Source organism: Borostomias antarcticus (genome assembly GCF_949987555.1).
Source record: "Borostomias antarcticus genome assembly, chromosome: 2".
In the NCBI taxonomy this organism is placed as follows: domain Eukaryota; kingdom Metazoa; phylum Chordata; class Actinopteri; order Stomiiformes; family Stomiidae; genus Borostomias; species Borostomias antarcticus.
Window position 1 is genome coordinate 41,357,881 of NC_140235.1, and position 10,000 is coordinate 41,367,880.

Below are 10,000 nucleotides of genomic sequence, written 5' to 3' on the forward strand. Positions count from 1 at the left end.
AGAGAGAGGGAGAGAGAGAGAGAGAGACAGAGGAGAACATGTTTTTCTGTGGACCAGAACCAATTGATTGCAGCGATTTTTTGTATTACTGGACAGGATCCTCATTCCTGTGCCATTGTCACCTGGGGCTAGTTAGGACCCGCTGCTGTGAGTGAGGAGGAGAGGAGGAGAGAGGAGGAGAGGGGAGGAGAGAGGAGGAGGGGGGAGGAGGAGAAGAGAGGGGAGGAGGGAGTGGAGAGGGGAGGAGAGAGGAGGAGAAGAGGGGAGGAGAGGAGAGGAGAGGAGAGGAGAGGAGAGGAGAGGAGAGGAGAGGAGAGGAGAGGAGAGGAGAGGAGAGGAGAGGAGAGGAGAGGGGAGGGGAGGAGAAGAGAGAGGAGGAGGGAGTGGAGAGGGGAGGAGGGAGTGGAGAGGAGAGGGGAGGAGAGAGAGGAGGAGAGAGGGGAGGGGAGGGGAAGACAGATAGGAACATGGAGAACTGGATGGGGAGATAAAGAGCGATAGACTGAACCACCTTCACGCCCGGAGGGAGGAGAGAGACATCCCATCTCACTTTATCAACCCGGACTATTAATCTCATCTTCTCCGTCTCTCTCTCTCTCTCTCTCTCTCTCTCTCTCTCTCTCTCTCTCTCTCTCTCCTTCTGTATCTCTGCATCTCCTGTTATTTCTGCACACAGATTAAGACTATAGATATAGACAACCCAGAAGGGCATTTCGGGGAAAATCTCCTGAGACATCAGACGGTCTAGGAGCAGGTTTGGGCTCCTGAGACGTCAGCCCGGTCTAGGAGCAGGTTTGGGCCCCTGAGACGTCAGCCCGGTCTAGGAGCAGGTTTGGGCTCCTGAGACATCAGACGGTCTAGGAGCAGGTTTGGGCTCCTGGGGGTCAGCCCGGTCTAGGAGCAGGTTTGGGCTCCTGAGACATCAGCCCGTCTAGGAGCAGGTTTGGGCTCCTGGGGGTCAGCCCGGTCTAGGAGCAGGTTTGGGCTCCTGGGGGTCAGCCCGGTCTAGGAGCAGGTTTGGGCTCCTGAGAGATCAGCCCGGTCTAGGAGCAGGTTTGGGCTGCGTCTGGGAAGCAGTTCCATGCTTGTGTGAGTTGAGAGAACGTGGCGACTCTGTTGACCCTCTGTTCCAATGTTGACCAGCCATGACAGCAGGTGTGTCCCTCAGTATGAATAACATGAGGGGACTGAGAGACGCTAAACCTGCTTCATCAACACAGTGGACCAGTCATATCACCTGCATTAGGACAGACCTGCTACTGTCTTCCTACACCTCCCTCCTTCTCTCCCTCCTTCTCTCCCTCCTTCTCTCCCTCCTTCTCTCCCTCCCTCCCTCCCTCCCTCCTTCTCTCCCTCCCTCCCTCTCTTCCATAGGATATATATCTGTCCTCGACTAGGGATGAGACTAGGATGAGTCCATAGCTGTCCTCTAGGGGGGGACTAGGATGAGTCCATAGCTGTCCTCTAGGGGGGGACTAAGAGTCCATAGCTGTCCTTTAGGAGGGGAATAGGATGAGTCCAAATCTGTCCTCTAGGGGGGGAATAGGATGAGTCCATATCTGTCCTCTAGGGGGGGCGGGGCTAGGAATTGTGCTTATTCAGATCACATCTGAAAGGCTCCTCTGAACAGCCAATCAGATCCTGTTTTCACAGGCCGGTCCTCTGAGCAGCCAATCAGATCCTGTTTTCACAGGCCGGTCCTCTGAACAGCCAATCAGATCCTGTTTTCACAGGCAGGTCCTCTGAACAGCCAATCAGATCCTGTTTTCACAGGCAGGTCCTCAGAGCCACAGAGGAACACCACTTGTTTTATTGGCTCCCATTAATCAGCTTCCACCCACACACACACACATAAATACACACACACGCACACACAAATACGCACACCCACACAAATACGCACACACACACAATAAACGCGCGCACACACACACACACACACAACAACACACACACAGATCTTTCTGGCTTCAAAAGCGAATTTTAAGCAGAGCGGCCATTAGTGCCGAGTCAGATCAAGTCATCAATCAGGTAGTAATGCAGTCCTGTAGTGTAGGGGACATGTCTAATGGGCACATCTAACCGTGGCCATTACCTGGAAAGGTTCCTTTATTTTACTAGTATCTCCGCATGCAAACCATGATGGATTGTGGGTAGGGCCGGCCGTTGGCTGAAGGATCGCGAGACGTCAGGTGCGGTTATCGCGGATCGAACGTGATGAATGAGCGAACGTTCGACTGCTTTGTTTCAATGAGAATTCTAAATGTTCTTTTCCTTCAGACAGACGGTCTGGCTGGAGGTTACTGAGAACAAACTGCATTAATACTGACGGGAAATACACATGCATCCAAGAGAGAACAGTGACAGGTGCTCGAGTGAAAACGATAAAGTGAAGAAAGAAGGGAGGTCTGAGCGCCTCGTGGTTTATTTAGGTCTACCGCGCAATGTGTCGGCAGCGCGCGGCCTTCTTCAGGTCACAGGTGACACCACACATGAACTAACATGACATGTAGGTGGTGGCATATATTAGAGCAGCAGGATTAGAATACAGCTGAAAAGCACAGCTTCACCACAAAACATGGGTTATAGCCTAACCCTTATCACAAATCACATCATCATATACTCTTTTCACAACTGTATCTGTCCGCTTGGCTTAACCCGAAGCTCTACTGTAGCCTGTATATAAATACACGTGTGCTTCCCTCTGGAATATGTAGGGGTGGGTCGTGTGCCCACCTCCCTTGTTCTCTGTAAAGCGCATTGTGTTGCCTCTGGGTATGAAATGCGCTATACAAATAAAGCTTTGATTGATTGATTGATTGATTGATTGATGCATACTGAACATGCCCGTTTGGTCAGGAGCTGTAACCAGCAGGGGGCAGTGTTGCCTTTATGAAGTGTTGGACCCACACGTACGAACACCAACAAATACCCTCCAATTTACATAATATAATAGTGTGTTGTCTTCATCTCGATATGTTGTGTGTGAAATGTGACACAGTGCGGTTGCTGATCCATCGCAGAACCTCTTGTCAGAGGAAGAGACGAGTCAGTCCAGAGGGATGATTTCACGATCATAAGACAAATAATATCTCTTTCTTAAGAAAATCGATCAAATTGCTTGAGAAGGATACATGAAACGGGTCCAAGATTAAAACTTGAAAACTCTGTATTTCTAGCCAGTCTTTCAGGGTATCAGATCTGTCTGTGAAGTTGATCGTGGCTCTACTAGCCTACCTACTGTAACTAAGCTTCAGTACCGATTAATTTGCCTCGTCTCAGACAGTCTGCTACACGTGGGTGTGTGTGTGTGTGTGTGTGTGTGTGTGTGTGTGTGTGTGTGTGTGTGTGTGTGTGTGTGTGTGTGAGAGGGGGGGAGATTAACGGTGCTGACCAGTCCAGCACACCGGCTACGTGCCTCCTCTACCATCCTCAAACCCGGGGAGAAACCCGCGTCTGTGCGGGTCAGATCCGCCTCTCCCGACTCTCTCGAGCATGTCTCTATCCGGGTCTCCCGACTCCTCCAGCATGTCTCTATCCGGGTCTCCCGACTCCTCGAGCATGTCTCTATCCGGGTCTCCTGACTCCTCCAGCATGTCTCTATCCGGGTCTCCCCACTCCTCCAGCATGTCTCTATCCGGGTCTCCTGACTCCTCCAGCATGTCTCTATCCGGGTCTCCCCACTCCTCCAGCATGTCTCTATCCGGGTCTCCTCCTCCAGCATGTCTCTATCCGCCTCTCCTGACTCCTCCAGCATGTCTCTCTCCGGGTCTCCCCACTCCTCCAGCATGTCTCTATCCGGGTCTCCCCACTCCTCCAGCATGTCTCTATCCGGGTCTCCTCCTCCAGCATGTCTCTGTCCGGGTCTCCCCACTCCTCGAGCATGTCTCTATCCGGGTCTCCCGACTCCTCCAGCATGTCTCTATCCGGGTCTCCCGACTCCTCGAGCATGTCTCTATCCGGGTCTCCTGACTCCTCCAGCATGTCTCTATCCGGGTCTCCCGACTCCTCGAGCATGTCTCTATCCGGGTCTCCCCACTCCAGCATGTCTCTATCCGGGTCTCCCGACTCCTCGAGCATGTCTCTATCCGGGTCTCCCCACTCCTCCAGCATGTCTCTATCCGGGTCTCCTGACTCCTCCAGCATGTCTCTATCCGGGTCTCCCCACTCCTCCAGCATGTCTCTATCCGGGTCTCCCCACTCCTCCAGCATGTCTCTATCCGGGTCTCCTCCTCCAGCATGTCTCTATCCGGGTCTCCCCACTCCTCCAGCATGTCTCTATCCGCCTCTCCTGACTCCTCCAGCATGTCTCTCTCCGGGTCTCCCCACTCCTCCAGCATGTCTCTATCCTGGTCTCCTCCTCCAGCATGTCTCTATCCGGGTCTCCCCACTCCTCCAGCATGTCTCTATCCGGGTCTCCTGACTCCTCCAGCATGTCTCTATCCGGGTCTCCTCCTCCAGCATGTCTCTATCCGCCTCCCCCCACTCCTCCAGCATGTCTCTGTCCGGGTCTCCCCACTCCTCGAGCATGTCTCTATCCGGGTCTCCCCACTCCTCCAGCATGTCTCTATCCGGGTCTCCCGACTCCTCGATGTCTCTATCCGGGTCTCCCGACTCCTCCAGCATGTCTCTATCCGGGTCTCCCCACTCCTCCAGCATGTCTCTATCCGGGTCTCCCGACTCCTCCAGCATGTCTCTATCCGGGTCTCCTGACTCCTCCAGCATGTCTCTATCCGGGTCTCCCCCTCCAGCATGTCTCTATCCGGGTCTCCTGACTCCTCCAGCATGTCTCTATCCGGGTCTCCCCACTCCTCCAGCATGTCTCTATCCGGGTCTCCCCACTCCTCCAGCATGTCTCTATCAGGGTCTCCTCCTCCAGCATGTCTCTATCCGGGTCTCCCGACTCCTCCAGCATGTCTCTATCCGGGTCTCCCGACTCCTCCAGCATGTCTCTATCCGGGTCTCCCCACTCCTCCAGCATGTCTCTATCCGGGTCTCCCCACTCCTCGAGCATGTCTCTCTATCCGGGTCTCCCCACTCCTCCAGCATGTCTCTATCCGGGTCTCCTGACTCCTCCAGCATGTCTCTATCCGGGTCTCCTGACTCCTCGAGCATGTCTCTATCCGGGTCTCCTGACTCCTCCAGCATGTCTCTATCCGGGTCTCCCCACTCCTCCAGCATGTCTCTATCTGGGTCTCCTGACTCCTCCAGCATGTCTCTATCCGGGTCTCCCCACTCCTCCAGCATGTCTCTATCCAGGTCTCCTGACTCCTCCAGCATGTCTCTATCCGGGTCTCCCGACTCCTCCAGCATGTCTCTATCCGGGTCTCCCCACTCCTCCAGCATGTCTCTATCCGGGTCTCCTCCTCCAGCATGTCTCTATCCGGGTCTCCTGACTCCTCGAGCATGTCTCTATCCGGGTCTCCCGACTCCTCCAGCATGTCTCTATCCGGGTCTCCCGACTCCTCGATGTCTCTATCCGGGTCTCCCGACTCCTCCAGCATGTCTCTATCCGGGTCTCCTCCTCGAGCATGTCTCTATCCCGGTCTCCTGACTCCTCCAGCATGTCTCTATCCGGGTCTCCCCACTCCTCCAGCATGTCTCTATCCGGGTCTCCCGACTCCTCGAGCATGTCTCTATCCGGGTCTCCCCACTCCTCCAGCATGTCTCTATCCGCCTCCCCCCACTCCTCCAGCATGTCTCTATCCTGGTCTCCTCCTCCAGCATGTCTCTATCCGGGTCTCCTGACTCCTCGAGCATGTCTCTATCCGGGTCTCCTCCTCCAGCATGTCTCTATCTGGGTCTCCCGACTCCTCCAGCATGTCTCTATCCGGGTCTCCCGACTCCTCCAGCATGTCTCTATCCGGGTCTCCTGACTCCTCCAGCATGTCTCTATCCGGGTCTCCTGACTCCTCCAGCATGTCTCTATCCGGGTCTCCCCACTCCTCCAGCATGTCTCTATCCGGGTCTCCCCACTCCTCGAGCATGTCTCTATCCGGGTCTCCCGACTCCTCCAGCATGTCTCTATCCGGGTCTCCTCCTCGAGCATGTCTCTCTCCGCCCCTCCCGACTCCTCCAGCATGTCTCTATCCGGGTCTCCCGACTCCTCCAGCATGTCTCTATCCGGGTCTCCCCACTCCTCCAGCATGTCTCTATCCGGGTCTCCCCACTCCTCCAGCATGTCTCTATCCGGGTCTCCCGACTCCTCCAGCATGTCTCTATCCGGGTCTCCCCCTCCAGCATGTCTCTATCCGCCTCTCCCGACTCCTCGAGCATGTCTCTATCCGGGTCTCCTCCTCCAGCATGTCTCTATCCTGGTCTCCCGACTCCTCCAGCATGTCTCTATCCGGGTCTCCCGACTCCTCCAGCATGTCTCTATCCGGGTCTCCCGACTCCTCGAGCATGTCTCTATCCGGGTCTCCTGACTCCTCCAGCATGTCTCTATCCGGGTCTCCTGACTCCTCCAGCATGTCTCTATCCAGATCTCAGACGCCAGAGGACGGCCTGCACGGTAAGAGCCATCACGGATATCAATATGAGATATCAATAAGACATCAATATGATTTATTTGTAGGCCGGCCGGTCATGTGACCTTGGCCATAGCTTTTTAAATTGTTGTCTTCTTTTTCATTGATTCATCTTTCTTTCTTCAACAAATCGATTGTTATCAAGGAACAAAATATATTTATTCCATGAATGATGATTGGAGAAACTAATATTCATGGTGGTTTACATGTTCATAATGATCTGATTGTGAAACATTATTAACCTCACGCAGTTCTAGAGCTCATTGTTGTCACGGCTACGGTCTTGTATAAATGGATTCCCTGACTCACCTGTTTGTTTGTTTATAAGCCAATTAAGCAGAGCAGATGTCCGGTGTCTGGTGCGTACGTGGCCTGACGGGTCTGGGGGTCAGGGGTTAGGGTTAGGGTCTGACGGGCCTGGGGGTCAGGGGTTAGGGTTAGGGCCTGACGGGTCTGGGGGTCAGGGGTTAGGGTCTGGGGGTCTGGGGGTCAGGGGTTAGGGTCTGGGGGTCTGGGGGTCAGGGGTTAGGGTTAGGGTCTGGGGGTCAGGGGTTAGGGTTAGGGTCTGGCGGGTCTGGGGTTAGGGTTAGGGTCTGACGGGTCTGGGGGTCAGGGGTTAGGGTCTGGGGGTCTGGGGTAAGGGTTAGGGTTAGGGTCTGGGGTAAGGGTTAGGGCCTGGGGGTCTGGGGTAAGGGTTAGGGCCTGGGGGTCTGGGGTAAGGGTTAGGGCCTGGGGGTCTGGGGTAAGGGTTAGGGGGTATGTATTTGTTATTTCGCCTAAGTAGACGTTCTCTTGGGGTTTGAGGAAATAAACATCTGAGAAAAATATCAGGGGTCCAACGCACTGGGTAGTACATGTAGGAGGAGGAATGCAGATTAAAAAGCCTTTATTACTGTAAGTCATGGATATAGGGAAGATAAAAAGCTGACATGTTTCGACCTTGCAGAATCTTGGCTTAAAAGACCCTTTGGGGTCTACAGATGTATGAACTGCCCACACTGCAAGCACTTGGGACCAACTAAAAGCTTTATTGATTTCAAGTCTAAGGATGTATTTTATATTAAGGATTTTATAAATTGTGTAATACTACTTTGGTGATTCATCGACTAACCTGACCTTGCCCTCATGATGTATTCTATGAAGGCCGGACCAAACGACGCCTGCGTCATCAATTAGTTGAACATAAATATGACATCAGAACAGGAAACCTGGACTATTCGATGGCCAGACACGCATTTTCATAACACTAATGATCATTTGTTGAGAATAGGGGCGTTAGGACATATCAGACCATTAACGAGGGGTGGTGACAGGATCTGGAGACTGAAATATTAACGAGGGGAGACTGAACAATCAATCAATCAATCAATCAATCAATCAATCAATCCCTTACTTTTACTGGTCTGAATGGAGACATTGAATTTTCCTGTTTCCTGTGAGTCTTTTTGCGGGACTGATTACTAACAGGTCTATTTCTTTATTTTGTCACACATGTTTATCTCCATTGTTTGTGATCATTGTTTATGTCCTAGTAACGTATTGGATCGGCTACCTGCTTTACCTGATTGCGTACACTTGGATGCAGGATTGATAGCCTATTATATTAATGGGTTCAAGTAGTAACTTCAGTTTAATGGTTGAAGTAGTAACTTCAGTTTGCCCTGACGAACACCGCAAGGTCAAAACATGTCGGCTCTTTGTCTTCTTTATAGCCATGACTTCATAAAGGCTTTTTAATCTACATTCTTCCTCCTGGATTTACCATCGAGTGACTGGGACCTCTGATCTTCTTCATTCTAGACTCAATTCCAGTCAATTCTAAATCCAAAATCATCCCACTGCAATACAAACATTACTGGTGTGACTTTTCCTCTGTCTATCCTTGCTGTGATACTGACTGATAGTGTGTGATATTAACTGGTAGTGTGTGATATTAACTGGTAGTGTGTGTTATTAACTGGTAGTGTGTGGTATTAACTGGTAGTGTGTGATATTGACTGGTAGTGTGTGATATTGACTGGTAGTGTGTGATATTAACTGGTAGTGTGTGATATTAACTGGTAGTGTGTGGTATTAACTGGTAGTGTGTGATATTGACTGGTAGTGTGTGATATTAACTGGTAGTGTGTGATATTGACTGGTAGTGTGTGATATTAACTGGTAGTGTGTGATATTAACTGGTAGTGTGTGATACTGACTGGTGATATTGACTGGTAGTGTGTGATACTGACTGGTGATATTGACTGGTAGTGTGTGATATTGACTGGTAGTGTGTGATATTGACTGGTAGTGTGTGATATTAACTGGTGATATTAACTGGTAGTGTGTGATATTGACTGGTAGTGTGTGATATTAACTGGTAGTGTGTGATATTAACTGGTAGTGTGTGATATTGACTGGTAGTGTGTGATATTAACTGGTAGTGTGTGATATAAACTGGTGATATTGACTGGTAGTGTGTGATATTAACTGGTAGTGTGTGATATTGACTGGTAGTGTGTGATATAAACTGGTGATATTAACTGGTAGTGTGTGATATTGACTGGTAGTGTGTGATATTAACTGGTAGTGTGTGATATTAACTGGTAGTGTGTGATATTAACTGGTAGTGTGTGATATTAACTGGTAGTGTGTGATATTAACTGGTAGTGTGTGATATTAACTGGTAGTGTGTAATACTGACTGGTGATATTAACTGGTAGTGTGTAATACTGACTGGTGATATTAACTGGTAGTGTGTGATATTGACTGGTGATATTGACTGGTGATATTGACTGGTCAGATATAGCATCAGAGCTTGGTTGGGTCATCTTTCAGCCCAAGTGAAGCCCATCCCTGCAGTCTACCTACCAACAGGCGACCTTTAGGCAAGCCAGTAAGATAGTGACTGACCCCTACTGACCCCTCCCACATTCTACCCTCTGAGTCCAGCTACGGCCCTCTGGGAGGAGGGTCAGGGTTCCTCACGGCAGACTAAATACAGTAGATAGAAGAATCAATTTATCCCTTTTAACTCTTAAATAGCGGCAGATGAAGTAGTGACAAGACCAGGAGAGACGAGGATATTTATTGTCCTAATAGAGATCTTTCCACTGTATTTGTATCGTCTATATTATACGCAGCACAGGCGAAAGCCCAAGAAAATGTTCCATTCCTGGAACAATTAAGTTGTTCAAGAAGTACTACCAGGATCCTCCCTCTTAAGCACCTGTTATATTTTTAGTTTGCTATTCTTCACTTTGCCTTCAGCACTAGATGATGCTCTTAGTCACTTGTTTTAGAAAGGAGATGCACTTGTGAGTTCTGGAGAGTAGTAGTACAGACTTTTCCTCCGCAATTATTGTCGCTTTGGATGAAAGCGTCGGCTAAATGACTGTGATGTGATGTAATGTTCTGTGTGTGTGTGGAACCTCTGTTCTGCCAGGTTCCTGGGTGGAGCTGGAGGAACCGGCAGCTGTGGTGAGCAGCAGGGA

The 10,000-nt window shown here is 50.8% G+C and overlaps 2 protein-coding genes across 2 annotated transcripts in view; one reads left to right on the forward strand and one right to left on the reverse strand.

The window, feature by feature from the left end:
- Window positions 1-4,659, reverse strand: part of pcsk5a (proprotein convertase subtilisin/kexin type 5a) — a gene marked incomplete at both ends in the record, with an annotated part of 48,880 nt that extends 44,221 nt beyond the window's left edge. Inside the window, one exon of the mRNA XM_084455704.1 lies at window positions 4,477-4,659. Coding sequence (XP_084311830.1) covers window positions 4,477-4,659 — 183 coding nt within the window. The remainder of the gene's footprint in view (window positions 1-4,476) is intronic.
- Window positions 4,660-6,468: 1,809 nt separating this feature from the next.
- Window positions 6,469-10,000, forward strand: part of LOC311318593 (BCL2/adenovirus E1B 19 kDa protein-interacting protein 3) — a gene marked incomplete at both ends in the record, with an annotated part of 7,652 nt that continues 4,120 nt past the window's right edge. The window contains 2 exons of the mRNA XM_084449961.1: window positions 6,469-6,511; window positions 9,952-10,000. The exon at window positions 9,952-10,000 is cut by the window's right edge and continues 102 nt beyond it. Of these exons, the coding sequence (XP_084306087.1) occupies window positions 6,469-6,511; window positions 9,952-10,000 (92 nt within the window). The remainder of the gene's footprint in view (window positions 6,512-9,951) is intronic.